The 17,401-nt window shown below is 36.7% G+C and overlaps 1 protein-coding gene across 2 annotated transcripts in view; it reads left to right on the forward strand.

Moving 5' to 3' along the window:
* sno (strawberry notch) overlaps window positions 1-17,401 on the forward strand; it is a 32,742-nt gene that overhangs the window by 4,236 nt on the left and 11,105 nt on the right. For both annotated transcript variants that reach the window (XM_036359385.2, XM_014237547.3), the window contains exon 2: window positions 1,790-1,895. In XM_036359385.2, coding sequence (XP_036215278.2) covers window positions 1,790-1,895 — 106 coding nt within the window. The remainder of the gene's footprint in view (window positions 1-1,789; window positions 1,896-17,401) is intronic.

Below are 17,401 nucleotides of genomic sequence, written 5' to 3' on the forward strand. Positions count from 1 at the left end.
ATTTCATCTATACCAGCCGCCGCCTACCCGTTCGGCAAGCGTCTCTTCACACATTATATACCAGCTGTGGTGTTTTATAGCCGGCACTTGCTTGCTGCCTGCACAACGCCACCCACCGCCCAACGCGCTGTTGTGCTATATGCTTTAACGTTTGCTTTGTTTTTGTGCAACGGCTCTTTGCTGTTGTTGTATTATATCCGATCGAAAGGGTTGTTACGCTCGTTTGACGACTCTTTCCTGGCTCGCTTTTGCGCGCTTGTGCCACTGCTGCTGTGTGCGTTGATATCCTCCGTTGTTCCTGTGCCACATAGCAATTACAATAACAATAAAGGCCAACAACAGTAGCGCAGTGTATTGTGTGCTACAAAATGAAATTTTACTAAGCTTGTCGAGAGTGTGTGACCCGGTCGTCCATAGACACAGCGCCAGTTGATGAGTACGTTACTTACTGTGAAGACGTCAATACTTTGCGGTTGCCAACAAAACGGAACACCCAAAGGTAACAGTGTGACAGCGTGGTGAAGCGTGCATCCTGCATTTGGTGTTAATAAAAAGTGTATTAAATTGCTGAAGGTGCCGTTATTTCGTGAGTTCTTAATAGTTAGATTTTTTCTACTTTACGTGTTGTGTGCCTGAATTCGCTAACTGAAACTCACTTCCGCGCCCAAATGTCTTCAATTCGGCGATTTTGTGTACGCCGCTGAACGGCTATCGATTTTTGAGGTGGCAACATTTGCTCGAGCATACACAACGTCGCTTATACAGCTATTTAAACGAGTTAACTTTGGCTATAACTATGCTGGCGGTCTGGGGTTGTAGTTTCAGCGTTCTTGCGGCGTGTTTTGTGTTAAAGCAACAAAGGGCATTATCGTTTCAGGCGTTAAGAAAATGCACTAAAAGCTAGTTTGGGCCACAAAATTAAAATTGCATGAATTTATGTCAAAAAGTTCAAGCAAAATGCGTTAAGAAAGACTGCTTTATTGTATGAAAGCCGTTAATAAACTTTTAATGGGCTGAGTGAGTTCGGTATTAAAAAAAATAGTGAGCTATTTCTCGCAAAAACGCGATGAAGGAAACGTCGGTGACCCTATATAATATTTATATAAATATATATACAATATATAAATGATCAACATGACGAGTTTAGTCGATTTAGCCATACCCGTCAGTCTGCCTGCATATACGCGAACTACTCCCTCAGTTTTTGAGATATCCATCTGAATTTTTGCAAACCTACTCCTCTACACAAGAAGCTGCCAATTTGTCGGAACTATCGATATCAGACCACTATAGCATATAGCTGCCATACAAACTGAACGATCGCCATTTAGTGCTTGTATGGAAAACTTTTCCATTTAACGAGATATCTTAACGAAATTTGGTATAAGTTATTGTCTAAAGCAATAATCCAATCCGCAAAAATTATTCAGTTTGGATCACTATAGCATATAGCTGCCATACAGACTGATCGATCAAAATCAAGTCTTTGTATGGAAACTTTTTTATTTGTGCGCGGTATTAAAGCTTCGTTGTAGCCGAAGTTAGCATTTTTTCGTGGCTTTCTTAGCAAAAGTTTTGTTTAGTACCCATAAATTATGTACTTCTTTAAGCATGCGGCTAAGCCTTTTTTCATTGAACTCTGTTTTCTTGAAGGCATTAAATCGTTGGTTCTGTCTTTCTTTAAGTGGCGCCAGTAGAACTGTTCTTGTATATATTTAAAACAGCTTAGTTACATTACTCATTTAGAAATCACTAACTTCGCTTTCTTATAATTGTTTCTTACTTTCAGGCTTCTTTGAAAAAGTCCATTGATTTTAAAGACGATTTAGATGATGATGATGATTCTTGCTCTGACTTCGATGATGATGAAGATCCAGACAAAATAGAAGTGCCAGGTGAGTTCACTAATTGTCTTTGAACCGAGTTTGTAATTCTCAAACGGTTTATGTATACTGAATTTTTTGAATTATATTTGAAGATTAGGCAACTGGTATGCCATATTGTAATTATTTTGTAAAGATTTTAAAAGTTTTTTACTTGTTTCAACTTTTTCGTAAAATTCATAATGCACCGATGACTTTTTTTTATTTCATCGTGGTATAATATCACATTTTATTTGATGATGTATCTACAGAGAAACTTTTTGCTGGCTCTGCTTACTTGCTTAGCTCTGCCTACTTGCTTGAAAAATAAAAAAAAATATCTTGTTTATATAATACATCTGATCAAATTTGATCCGGACACAAAAAAAAAAAAAAAAAAAAATTAAAATTAAAATTAAATAAAATAAAATAAAAAAATTCAGGTATTTTAATACAAATCTTTATTATCGCCTTCCAAATGGCTGCTGAGCCCATAAACTTGTTATAAGCCTTGGCTGAGATGGCTTCCAGCCTTCAGCGAATTTTGTTTTTTTCGAGTTCGGCTATTTTTGGTGCGCCACTTGCTAGATTGTTAAACAGTTTCGACGTCGTACTCGTAAACCCACGTCTCGTCACCACTATTGATGCGTTTGCTGCATGTAGAAGCCGCAGCTACGTTGTCAAGCATCTCTTTTGTGATCTCTAGTAAATCCCGCAGACTTTAAGCACTAGGGTGGAGCGGAAATTTTTTTTGTTTTGCTTAGCCTGAGGGTAAAATTTGTAGATTATAAAGATTTTTTTCAAAAATAATTTTTTCGCTCCACCCTATCAAGCACCTTTACGGAAGTTTAATTGTCGAACTCAGTGGCATTCTCCATTCAACTTTTCTATGTCGAGCAGAAAGTATTTTTTTAGTTCAGTTATACACTTACAGACAATCTCTATAGGCATTACAATTTTCCGCTCAAAATTATTGATGGACCATCGCTAATACTGTGCCCAAGCGCGTACTGCCTTTACAACGAATATACTGCTTAATCTAGTGCAATATTCCTTATCCGAACTGCTCACTCCGTTTACATGGTACCTAAAGTTCATAAAATCTTTTTTTGCTTTCCTCCATCACACCATCATCCACCACTTTGTGGAGTCTTTACGTTTCATTACTACAAATTTGACGCACTGACACAGCTACAATTCATTTCCAAATTAAATTCTTTAAATACAACAGTGTAAGACTCATTCGCTACGTACTCGTATTACTCACACACAAAGACCACGTTCACTTGCATATCAACCCAAATATTTATCTGTAAAACCCAAGCAGTTAGCTTATTTATGCCAACCAACAACCAACCACCCAATCAAACACATTGAACTGTGTATATGCGGCAGTAAGAAGGCTCCCACACCACACACAGCTGCCACAAAGCTTTATTTAAAATTTTCATGCAAACTACATTCACGAATTTAAACGCCAACACCAACGGCAACCCTTTATTAAACAGCAACAAGAACAGTGCAAGTTATACAAGATAGTCCAAAGTTTCACCCAAACTACGGGCAACTGGCAACTGGCAAGAGGTTTTCAGTTTTCGAAAAAGAGCTCCACAAATAGCACACAACAGTTTCATTCAAGTGCAGATGGGCACTAAACGCATGAGACACGAGGCTGGATGGATGGCTGCGTGCAGGCAGGTGGCCAGGAAGTTGCTTGTGCTGATGGAATGACTGTTGGCATGAAGCGTGTGTGCTGTGTGTCGGTAGCGTCTGTCGAATATTTGCTGCAATCGTTAGTTTTGGGCCGTGGCAGTGTTCCACTTGCTGACAAAATAGAAAAACTTACAAAGTCGCAAGTTTTCCTGCTTTGCCGTTTAAGCATCACACACATACACAGGCGGCTGATTTTTGTCGTTACGCACTGTTGTGTAAAGCTTGTGCCTTCCACGTCTATACTGTTTCAAAAATCAATGTTGGAAAAGTCCGTGTGTGTACTTACAGTTGCATACCTCGCTCTCTTGTACTTCCACTATGCGTTTCTCTGTCGCGTGCTCCGCATTCTTTTGCTCCGCTTCACTGTTGTATCTGTGTTTTCGTGTTGTCAAAATTTCGTGCACAAAAACTCGTTGCCCCTTCCCCTAGCTCCACTCGTATCACGCAACCGTGCACATTATTTGTATTTCTGGCTAACCTCAGCTCGTGTCCGTATGCCAGTTCGTTGTTGCAGCTCATATTTGCATTTAGACATGTAGCAGTATTTCATACTTCGGTAGAATTCTGTGATAGTTTGACATTGTGCATTCCTCACCCCACAACCGTGTTGTTTATATAGAGTACGGTGGTTTTTGGTTAAGCTTGAATTTCGTAGTGCGTGAGTTTGCAGAAATATGTAATTCCAGTGGTTAACTTTAGCGAAGCATTCGTCTCGCCTTAGGCTACAAGATTCTATTGAGTTTTATTTAACTGCCGTACGTCTAAATTTGTGCACAGCCTTATGAAAATTTGTTAAAATAGCCTGGTTTCCATACTTATCGTCTAGAGCTCGACTCGACTAGCTCCTCAGTTTTGAAACTATCGATCTGAAATTTTGCATCTGTCCTTTTCTCACTAAGAAACTGCTCATTTGTCGCAACGGTCGATATCGGATCACTGTAGCATATAGCTGCCATACAAACTGAACGATCGGAAGCAAGTAATTGTATGGAAGACTCTGTAATTTGACGAGGTATCTTCACGAAATTAGGCATGAGTTATTGTCGAAGACAATAATGTATTCTCCGCAGAAACTGTTCAGATCAGATAACTATATCATATAGCTGCCATACAAATTGAACGATCGGAATCAAGTGCTTGTAAGGAACCTTTATATTTGCGAAGGGTATTATAGCTTCGGTTCAACCGAAGTTAACGTTTTTTCTTATTATATAAGTATATCTGGTACGTTTCTCCAGTTCTTTCTGTGTTCAGTCCAATTCCATCGGTAGGATTTATAAATGAAAACCTATACAACATCTTGCTTCACTTAGTTCGACACTTCGTTAAACGAAGGTTGCACCTGTCGACTTATGAAGTTTGTCTGTGTGTAGCTTGAACTTCCAGCGCAATTTTTCTGACTTTTGAATCTCAGGTAAGAGCGCAGTAAACGATTCCTTGCATAATCAAGATTTATCTAAGTTTACAGATGGATTAGACTTAGCTGACCATTCGTACCGGTTTGGCCGGGACAGTCCGGATTCTGAGTTAAGCGTCCCGGGCTTTGAAATAAAAAAAAAAAAAACAATGAATTGAATAAAATTGTGTGGCTCTCTCATTTGTCGCGATTTTCAGTGAATTATAATATGAAAAAAATCGATGACTAAACCTGATGACTGACCCGGATTTTGTCGTGACAAATATGGTCATCTAAGATTAGACTATTATCGTGTAGAAAACCGCCTTGAACTCTAACTCTGCAATCGTAGAAAATTACTTTTCTGAAGTGCCGAAACTTTAAAATATTTAAAATGTGTTTTCATACAATATCCATAATCCCAGGGTCCAGTTATAAGTTTTCATCAATTATTTTCTGCCTGCAGTAAGCTTCTGTTGTATACTGATCCCAGCCACACTGCAGTTAAATTGCAGTTGCCTACATTTTGCCAATTCGTAATCCTTCTCTCACTCACTCCATTGGCAGCCCTCACGACTTCCTTCAATAATTTGCGCAGTGCTTCATACCCGAAACACGCTGCACTGCTGTAGGTGGCTGCCAAGCGTGTGTGTGTGTGTATGTGTGTGCAATGCATGTGTATGCGTGCATGTATTGTTTTGCATTCACGCAGTTGTCCATCGAATTGTTATGCCAGCACGAGTGACTTTGTTGCTGCTGTTGTAAACGTTGTTATTGGCCAAGGCATTGCTCATTCCACCAATGGGCGAACGTGTTGCACGCAGTTGGCTCCTCGCTCTGACAGCTTTTAGGCTGAAATACGCAACGCTTGTCAGCCGTGCGACCAACCAATACATTTGCAATTTATTACATGCGTGTGTGTGCGTGCGTGCGTGCGTGTGCACATATATTGGTTTGATTGCATTTACTATTGAAAATTAGTGAAATTTCGGTGCTGTACACTCGTACCCCACTGTTGATTACATAACTCAAGCCTTGTGCCACTACACATAGCCACACGCAACACTGTGCGCTTGTGGTTAGGCCTGTCATTCGATATATTTGTACACCTGCTGCTAGTTTGCTTTAGCCACCGCCTCAGTGGACTCTAGTGTCTACTTACATGCATTATAATTATAGTGCACACACCTTCCTGCTTCTCTTAACACACAGTTGTGACTTGTTCTCAGAAGTTTGGTATGCCAAAGCCCCCCTTTTCAGCCTTTTCACAAAGCTTCTGCCACTACCTGATCCCACTTCCACTCTCCTTGCGTATAATAGTTTAGTTAGAAGAGTTGGAGCGAGCATTACCTTTATGAAAATTTTATTGCTTACGATATGTGGCTTTGTCAGCTATACTTGTATGGTGCGTGCTTAGTGGTAGTTTCTGCGAAGTAGTAAGCTGTGTTCACAGGCATTAGCTACCCTGTACTGAGAAAAAAAATGAAATTTAGTCGCATAATAAAGAAGTATCTCTAAACATCTCAGCAATTTTTCTGAGAAATCTGTGTGTTAGTAGTGCTAAACTGTACTGCTAGATATACATACATATGTGCAGATTCTACACTATAAAAGTTTTATCAAATATAAAGAACTACTAAGACAAAAGTTGTCTGGCGTGAGTTTGAAAGCGTGATTTACAAAGCTGCTTCGTTTGCCCCAAACATGTACTAGAGCAGTTTATAGCAGCTGCAAAAGCTTTAGAACTTAGTTCTTAACGGTTTACATGGTTTCAAAAAGCAAAAAAAAAAATAGAACTTTTGTCTTATTTAATTCTATAATACCTCTAGAATATTGCCCTAAATTCTCAAGTTGATCCCCCCAGTAATAGTTTGGAGGTACAGCTTTGAAAAAGAAGTAAAGAAGCAGCTTTCTTTCGAGGAACTGCCGTAAATGACTGAGTTTTGAGTATTTTTCTTTGAAAATTTCACAAAATCTTTATTAAATATATAGCTTCGGCATAATAAAAAATTTGAATAAAATATTGAATTTTTTATATGAAAAAAAAATTATTGAATTATCTATCATTGCTACAGCTCTTAGTGTAGTCTGTCGTTTAAACTCCACATATTTGTACCGGCTTTAAATTTCATTAAATTTAACAGCTTCAAATCGTCCATTCTCTCCAAATAAACCATGCCTGCCATCAACAAAAATATAACACAATAATTTACACTACCAACCGTACGCACACTTTTACTTTCAAAGCGAGTTTCCCACGCACGTTTCACACGCGCCCGCCATACTCCGACTTCTTTGTCACGAATTGTGTGTAAATACAACAACAACTATATTCTTAAGCAAAAACCACTTTCGTTTTCATTGCAGTATATTTTCCTAAAGCAATTAACTGACTCCTTCCTACAAATGACCATTAACTTCAGTGACACACATGCACACACACGTCATCTTCGCACGGCCGAGTGTGTCTCAGCAAATTGGCCGCAAAATGTGCTTAAGCCACTCAACTGTAAGAAATGTAAATATAAAACACTTGTAGGCATTTAAAATGTAAATTCTAGGCCACAAAAAATATGTGCTTGTGTGTGTGTGTGTGTGTCTATGTTGCTGCCACGCCATGCTTGTGCGCATTACTTGGCAACTGCAGTGATCACTAAGTGACCGTTGTCTAACCGAAATGTGCAAATTTCACCAATTTCTTAAACTGTCAGCCGTTTTACACATGCAGCCTAGCTGTATGCTGTCAGCCTTTATTGCCTTTATTGCCTTGTCTTGCGGCTGCATGCATACGTGTATACTGCCTGTGTGTGCCACATGTATCCTGCCAGTTGCATTTCTGTTTACTCCGCTAAAATGGCTAAGACATGGCCTACTGCTTGCTTAGTCTTGTTAATCCATGCATTTTGTGCGTTTCGTTCGTGCTTTTCTTGTGCGTACTGTCACACTGGGCTTGTATGTATGCCTTTTGTGCTTGTTTGGTATGTTTTCCAATTTATCTCAATTTGCTGCACTTGTTCACCAACATATTGACCACTGTTTTGTTTGCGTAATCACTGTTGTCCTGCGTGTAATATCCTGTTTACCAATTTTACTAGTGTTTGGCTTAAACAATGGGTTCTCCTCGGCTAGCTGCGAATGTAGTGCAGTGTGCCTCGCTGGCGTCTTCCTTGCTTAAGTGTCTTTAATTCTTTAATGTGTATTTAATGTTTTGCTTGGACTTGAGGAAATTGTGTAAATTTGTAGATTTTAGTTTAAAATTTGAAGATTTTAGTTAAGATTTGAAAATTTTAATTTAAGATTTGCAGATTTTAGCTTAAGATTTGCAGATTTTAGTTTAAGATTTGCAGATTTTAGTTTTAGATTTGAAGAGTTTAGTTTAAGATTTGCAGATTTTAGTTTAAGATTTCAAGATTTTAGTTTAGGATTTGAAGATTTTAGTTTAAGATTTGCAGATTTTAGCTTAAGATTTGCAGATTTTAGTTGAAGATTTGCTTGGACTTGAGGAAATTGTGTAAATTTGTAGATTTCAGTTTAAGATTTGAAGATTTTAGTTTAAGATTTGCAGATTTTAGTCTAAGATTTTATGATTTTAGTTTAAGATTTCAAGATTTTAGTTTATATAAAAATATATTATGCTGTACTGTTAATAAATTGCTCTAGTAAAAATGTTTCATTTCAATTTCAATTGAGTTCAAAAACTGACGCAAAGTGTTCAAAAAGAAGAAATTTAGACATTTTGAGCCTTGTTTTCCATAATTTTAGGTAGTGCTGTCTTACTTGTTTGGAAACAAAAAAAAAACGTTAACTTGGGTTCAGTTTCTTACAAGAATTACTATAGTGATACGAACTGAATAATTTGCTGCGGAGATTACATAATTTTTCTAAACAATAAGCCATGCTTAATTTCGTGCAGATACCTGCTCAAATAAAAAAGTTTTCCATACAAGCGCTTGTTTTCCATCGTTTAGTAAATCGACGCAGTTTGTCATGTTAATCATTTATATATACATTTTTTTGGGCCTTCGACCTTCAAAAAGCCTCGAAATCATATATATGAAAAAGCAGTAGTCCTTACATGAGTTATATCTGCCTTCTAATTATCGCTCTACGTCTATTTTTTGTTTTACAAATTCGGTTCTTGAGGGGTTCCTGAATGTACTATAGACAAGAATTCAATTTAAGGTATATTTTGCTTGTTTTTGAGAAAGCTTTTTTGGTGTTAGTCATAGACCATTGGCTTTAGTTCATGCTCGGCTCTTATTGAACGTTAACAAAATGTGAAAAAAATAAGAAATAACAAAAAAAAAATAATAATAATAGTTGTTGTATTTTAGACAACTCATTTTGCAGCGACAAGTTAGAACAACTCCCTCTGTTTCCATAAATAGATTTCGGATCTTTTAAGTCGAATACACAAAATAATTGGGAATACCGAGTACGAGTGAGGTCTTATAAATGCGTGTCTCTGTGTTAGACCATGCTGTACTTACCAATTTTCAGAAGCCAAAAGTGCAGTTGCAACATGCAGCTCTTAAGATAATTATCTTAATTAGTAATTGCAAAGCTGCCTTCCTTTGGGATTGTATTGCAACACTGCGCTTTGTCGACTGCTGACCACACAATAACTCCGTTCGACAACAGCAATGCAAATTAATGCACCCATACCAGAGCAACTGCAGTCAAACAAGTCTTATTCCAATAATATTTGGTTACTAAAAATCGTCAATAATTCAACGCCTGCATAGTTTCGGCATGACAACCGAAATTCAAATATGATATTCCAAATGCCACATTCAATAGAAACCACGCATATTTGCTGACTGCCGGCAACGGTGTTGGTGGGGCAGGCAGGCGTAGCAAGCACAGTTGGTTGGGCGTTATCAAATAATTATAATTATGTTTATAATGTCTTCAGCAGCAAATGCATTTGCGTCAGCCGCAGATATGGCGCTGCCAAGGATAACGGGAAATGAGCCGAGCTGAGCTGTGCTGTGCTGTGCTGTGGTGGTAGGCTCAGCCAAGTGACCGTAACATAGGTGGGTGGGTGGTTGTTGAAATTTCGGACTTTGTTTGCTGCGCTAACCTTGGCGCCGCCGTGTGTGTGCGTCGTGTGCGCTGGCCGCTGGTTAGTGGCCGCTTGTATAGGTGTACTTAACGGCAACTTACATGCACATAAGTACTCAAGTAAACGCATATGCTTATGCTAATTGCATAACAAAGGCCTAATGCAATTACTTCGAAGATGGCGGCTGTGCAAGGCGCGGTTGCTTGCAGTTTGCAGCGCAGTGTGGTGTGTGGTCGTGGTTGTTTTCCTTAAGTTACGCATTTGCAATATCTCGAGTGTGTACACAGTAAAGCTGTGCTGCTTATGTGTGTTTGCTTAAGTTGCAAGAAGCGGGTGGGGTGCGGTGTGGTTTTACAAGCGTGAATGCCAGGGCGTGGCTTGTTTGCCTTTGCATAGGTCCGAATATGTTGTAATCCCAAGACGAAACGCGTCAAATTTTGCGCAATAAGTTGGCAATAATACGAAGTGAAATATGTCGAAGTTGAGTGAAAGCTCCCACTACAACTCGCTAGCGCAGCGCAAAGTCGGGTTTGGCTTGGACAGATGTGTTTCTTGGCACTGCTTTTGACATTTGGAGTGACAGCAAGTCCAGTAGTGTGGACGCATCAGAAAGTTGTCACAGAAGTTTGTACGGATAATTGTGTCTAAATTAAGTCTATGTTGCACTTCACAGCCGATGAAAATCTTGCAGCTGTGTGACAGTTGTTCCCACTACTTTTCGCTTTTTCTTGGTCCAACAGTGAGCCAGCCACAAAAGTGGAGTTTTACGCGAGCTAAGATTGAATTAGCTTCGAAAAAAACGAAAACTAACGACGACGGATCTTCGACTTAAGTACTTAGTACTTAACTTTGCTGTATTATTTGATCTTAGTTAAAACGACGGTTACGTCATAGCAATAAAGGTTTTGTTGACAGTTCTCTTACGTTGGACTGAAATAGTTATAGAGAAGCGCTGCTAACGGACAGTACATAAGTTTTGACGTTCGTGCTTGTTAGTGACTTTTTCACAATTCTGTCCCGAGCAAACCGGTACTAAAAGTTCGTTGGAGCAGCGTAGACGCACTCGTAGACTGACAAACTCTAGTCACGCTGTAAGACTGGTGGTTTGCGGCTCACTTGTCATCGCTAACGCATACGCTATTGATAGCATAAAGCATTGGTCTCACGGTTGCTCCAATTGCAGACCACTGCAAATCTTTAACTATCCGTGGCATGAGTAGTGCATATTCAATAAACTCAGTTTGAAGACTGACAGTGACGCAACTAAGCCCGTTTCGGACGCTGCTGGCGACAAATCCTTGCAACTTATGTGAATACAAATATTTACCAAACGTGCTTTGCTTAATCACCAACATCGCAGTTTACGGCGCCGCCCAGCAAAGAAACTTCTTAGCAGCCGTCCGCGCCTCGCACCGTGCCCTCAGTCGTCTTTTGTTTGTGTTCCAGCGTGTGTTTTAGCAAAACAAATGCTATCTAACCGCTGTTGCAATAACGCAAGCTATTCATAAGGCCTCGCGCGCCCAACCACTACGCTGCTGGATTGCTTAGCGCCTCCCTACCCCGCTAAAGCACGCTAAACTCCTGTTGTTCGGTCTGTTAATCCTTGCAGTCGGCGTTTATGTGTGTGTGTGTTGTGTGTCTGCTCATGCTTGTTGCAAACGCCAGTTTGTCTTTGCCCAACCCACACGCAGAAAGCAGCACGTCTAGGTCGCCAACCGAAAATTCGTCTTCTAATTAATAATCAAGATAAACAGTTCGGTCGCTGCCATGTTTAAATTATTAACGAAATATTGCAACGCGTATGTGTGCATAGTTTTATATACATATACATACTTCAATATGTGCAAGCTAACGGTAAACATTTGCTAATTATTTACTTATCCGAGACAGCCTTTCTGCGCTCAGCGTGACTTGCGCCTAACAGCATATGCATTTATATTATAAATAATACAAGTATATAACGGTTTAATGCAGGCAGCCATACATAACTACACTCACACACATATACGCAGCGTTGCATTCTGCATATTTGGCTGCGCATCTTATGAAGCAACGCCAGTTTAATCCCTCAATTGGTTGGGTCAAAGTTGAATTATGTATGGCGTTGGAGGGAGCGCGCTGCGTGCATACATCTGATGCTGCATAATTGACAAGCAACGCGTGTGTCTGTGTATGTGCGCATAATTATAGAGCATAACTCCGTCCACGACAAGCTTGTAATGCACTAATTGAAATGGTAGTTCGATTCAATCAAGGGTATACTAGTACTTGAGAAATGCTCTTAGCAGCTGTCTCAAGGCATACATACAAGCATATACGCCTTATATACAAATAAACAGTTGGAAAAGATAATATATAGTATAACCTTAAAACACTGCTAGGAGTAAACGATAAGAACTGTTTTCCACTCCTCCAAGCGGTTACATGGGTTTCGTCGAGCAAAAAACGCCCTATTTTCGAAAATATTGTTTTTTTCATTTAAAAAATGCAATATTTTATTCAAAATTTTTATTATGCCGAAGATACATATTTGTTAACGATTTTGTGAAATTTTCAATGAAAAATACTCAAAACTCGGTCATTACGATTTGATTTCCAAAAGTCACTCTGAAAAAAGCTGCTCTCGCAGAACTTCTGACAATATCATCTAAAGTAAAAAAACAAAAATACGTATTTGAACTAAGACCATTAACTAGTTATTGAACGAAGAAAAAACACAAAAAGTAAAAATTGTATTTTTGGCAGACTTTTTTACAAAAATATGCAAATTTTGATGAACATTTCTCGACGTTTTTTTGTTTTAAATAATTTTAATTGAAAGCAGATAGTTGTAATTGAATTCAAGACCTTATGAATTATATCTCAAAGATCTGTGTAAAATTTCATTAAGTTCGGTTGAGTAGTTCGCGAGAAATCTTGACAACCGACTTTTAAAACACAATTTGTTTGAAAAACGCGTTTAAAGTTTTAAGTGACTATATAGCTGACTTTTCAAAGCTGTAACTCTAAAACTATTACTGGTATCAATTTGAGAATTTAGCACAATATTCTAGAGATGTTATGGAATTAAATAAGACAATCAATTTTTTTTTTTGTGTTTTTGAAGCCTGTAACCTTTAGCGGCGTAAAGCCACATGTTTCTCATTACCGTTAGGTTGATATCGCGGCTTTCCGTTTGGGTCGACATGAACCAGTTGACTTTATATTTCCCAAATCGTGTTTATCTTTCGAAAACTCTCCATCTCTTACGATCGCTCTTGTGCCAAACGGAACTTGCGGCAGCGCATGAACCGATGGTCGCCGAGCGCTGGCCAAGTTTCCGCGAAGCCCAGCTGGATCTAGTAGTATATATGAGAAGTGAGAAATACCGATCGGTTGCCATTCTATTGATAGCGAGACTAGGGTACCATGCCCTGCCAACTCATCGGCTTTACAGCTGCCTGTTCCGATACCGCTGTGGTCTGCCACCCCCAGCCTGCACGCACGGTTAGTGAGCCACCTATCTCTTATAACATACGCTTCCATTGACTTGTGTCAGTATTTCTTTCACATATCTTTGTTATCGCTTGCTTTTTGAGTATTATAGTACTCTTTATTCATTTATGTTTTTGAGCACTCATTTAGCAGTAATTCCTCCAATTAAACTTCTAACACACGCATTTACAGTTATTATTGCTTTTTATATACATATACCTAATGATAGCGCAAAGTTCGTAGTGTCTTAACACAATAAGTTATACAGTCTCGCGCTGCTTTTGAACTCGCTTTTAAGGGTATGTACTTGTACACATATTTTTTTTTCATTCTTGTTCCTCTTTTCTAGTGTGTTTGTACTTTTGACGTCATTTTTCATAAATTTCACTAATGCTTAAGATAATTATGATTTTTCTTTTTTCAAAAGTTTAGTGGGCACGCCGAAAGATTAATGTTAGGCTTCATATTTTTAGATACAGCTACAGATCCATGTTTATATGTACAATATGTGTATATTTATTTTTTTCAAACGGTTTAACTTGACATTACTCTAGACGATTTTTGTTGTTTGGCATGGCCGAACTCAAGTGCAAATGTTTCAAAGAAATTTTGTTAGAAAATTTTTTGGAAATTTTTTTCTTTTTTTCATCACATTTCTTCTATAAAAAGTGACGCTAGTTACAGTCATTTTGCGACTGTGCTGTTAGAGACTGTTTCTAGCTAGCTTTGAGTTGCTAAAATCGAAAATGCTAGTAAAAATTTCCTCACACCTCGAATATTTTTGTGTTGTAGTCAAGCTACAACTAAAATGACAAATATAGCTGTATGGAATGATGGAAAATTTTGAACTCAAATTCGTTATCAGTACACCTCAAATACCTCCACAGACCTCTTAGCGCATCAGTCGCAAATTTTTCCTTCAGCTTTGTTGCGTAGCGTAATTATTTACTTTTTTTGTTTTAATTATTATTTTTTTATTAAATTATTTTTATGTTATTCTTTAATTTATTATTAAATATTAATTTTTAGTTATTTTTTTTTTATGTTATTCCTTAATTTATTATTAAATATTAATTTTTAATTAATTTTTTTTTAGTCATCTAATTTATTTGTTTTATTCTCATTCAATTAGTTATAAACTTGGTCGCAATAATATTTTTTGCGCTTTCGTATTTAAAAAAAAAAATTAATTGTCTACTGTTGTTATATAGGATTTTATTGCCTGTGAAATTTTTAATAACAATTTATTTTCTCAATTCCGTTTTATATTTTATTTTAGTTTTTATTTATTTTTTAATTTTTTTTTTTAGTTTTATTTATTTTTTAATTTTTGTTTTAGTTTTTATTTATTTTTAATTGCTTTTTTTAGTTTATTTTTATTTTATATATTTTTTTTGTACATTATATTTATTTTTTATTTATATTTTATTTTTATATTTTATATAATATATATATATATTATTTTTATTATGTTTTTATTCAACTATTGTCTATTGTTTACATATTTTTATTTTACTTTATTTTTTGTCTCTTATTTTTTGTATCTTTTTTTTTATTATATTTTATGTTATTTTTTTATTTATATTTAATTTTTTATTTTGTATATTTTTTTAATAATTTGTTTTTATTTAATTTATATATTTTTTTATATTTTATATATATTTTTTTATATTTTATATTTTATTTTTCTTTTTTATATTTTATTTTTATTTTTTCAAATATATTTTTTTTATATTTTATATTTAATTTTTATTTTTTTTCATTATTTTTTTATTTTTATTTTTTTTCATTATTTTTTTATTTTTATTTTAATTTTAACACACTTCACACTAGGTGCAATTTATTGCCCGTGTCACAGCACACAATATTTTTATTTCCAAATTTTTTCTAAGCGTTCGCTCATTACCCAACCGAAATTTTTGTTCATTTTGGCCGAAGACGCTGTGTTTTTTTGTTAAGCCGTTCGTTAGCAGCAAACTGAAGTATCTTTTTGGTGGCAAATCGCCAGTGTTTATTTTTGCCGACCACGTGCACGAACTCACTAATGTTGTCGTAAGCTTTTGCCCCTCATGCTCCGCCGTTCGTACTCAAGCATGTGGTTCATCAGCCGCTGCGCCAGCATTTGCCGCCTTCTCGCTCGTCTGATTTGATTTTTGCTTCCGCTGGCCACTCACTTTGGCTTTACGCACACGAGCTCCGCAACATGTGAACGATTTCAAAATTGTTACAAAATATTTTATTGGTTTTTTGCTCTTTCCATTTGATGGCCAAGCGCCGCGCTTGTGAATGTCAATTTTTATTTTTTTTCAATTTTATAAATTTGTTTTACTTTTTTTAAATACTATTAAGTTTTTTAATTTTATTATTATTATTTTTTAATTTAATTAATTTTTTTATATAATATTTTTTAATTAAAATTTTTTTTAAATAAATTTTTTTTTTTAATTCTATTATATTTTTTATTATATAATTTTTTTTTTCATATACTTTTTTTTTAATAATTTTTTTTTAATATAATTTTTTTATTTCTGATTTTGGGTTTGCATGTAATTTTACACGACCGATTGACATAAAAGTTGTTGCGCGACGTCTGGCGCCTTGAAAATCAAAATCAAAATAAAACTGAAAATAGCGAGAAAACCTGTTGGGTGACCACGTGCTTGCTTAGGCGATTAAATATACTCATCTTTCATTAACAAAAATGTACGTATGTGTGTAGTTATGTACATATGTATATACTTAAAACGAGGAGGAATACTAAAAAAACAACGAGGAGTGGTAATGACGTCATTCAGCGTCGAATACGCCGCTCTCGCGTTTCAGCACATCACCAGCACGCAGTCAGCGGCAGCCTTTGTAGATGTGCTTGAAAGTGACGGGAACCAAACAGTCATAATTGTACAAAAAAACACGTTTTTATGCTTTCGAACAGTTTTAATTTTTGTAAAATTTATATTTTGGTTTTACTTAGTCTATTTTAAAATTTTTTTTTTCAATATAAATCCCTTCGACCTTATAATAAATCACTGCTGAAAATTCAATTGCCTAAAGCAAACATGAGCAATTTCTGTCGTGGATAGCATCAGGGCAGTTCAATGTGTAGTTTCTTATTTAATTTTACAGTAGCGCGCATAGAATGTGTAGACATTTGAGTTATGACAGCTTGGGTACTCGACAATTGCTATAAATATTGTGGTAATTGTTCATATATACTCTCCAAATATTTTTTGTATTGCGGCGAGAGAAAATTGCTATAAATTCAATCCCAGATTTGCTATTTTTCCAAAACTTTTCGTTTTTGCAGAACTCCAGACGAAGAGATGAAGGGTTTATGGACTGTACAGTCGCCTAACGCTTTGGACTACAAGAGTTTTGGTTCATTAGTGTCGATATCTGTGACTTGTGACGTGAGTCTCATGTCGTTTTGACAGAGTTAGTTAGACTTTGATTTGACCTCTTGCCGCCAGTGGGCTTGAGCCCGTCGTAAGCGCCTACTGCTTTACTACTTCACATTAGTGAGTACATTGAACCATAAGCCACCCTTTCTGTACAACGTATGCTCCTGTATTCTCACTTTCTAAGTAGCTGGCAGACTTTTCAAACGTACAAGTATATAATATAAAATGGATTAGGTTCGTCGTAGAGTTGATCCAAAATCGCTGGATCTCACTTACAGGTACAGATATTTGTTCTTTGAGTTACACATAAACCTCTAAAAGTGGATCACCAGCTCCTCATAAATCGACGAAGCGTTTTAAGCTTACAACAAATTAATTAAGCCGATTAATACAAATCCCAGGCACTACAATAGGTTCGTCAAAGCTGTGTCTACTAAAATATTTCAATCTCAATCTGGCAAAAGCCGTGCAATAGTGAAGGAAGTGACAAGTT

Source organism: Bactrocera oleae, chromosome 5 (assembly GCF_042242935.1).
Source record: "Bactrocera oleae isolate idBacOlea1 chromosome 5, idBacOlea1, whole genome shotgun sequence".
NCBI lineage: Eukaryota > Metazoa > Arthropoda > Insecta > Diptera > Tephritidae > Bactrocera > Bactrocera oleae.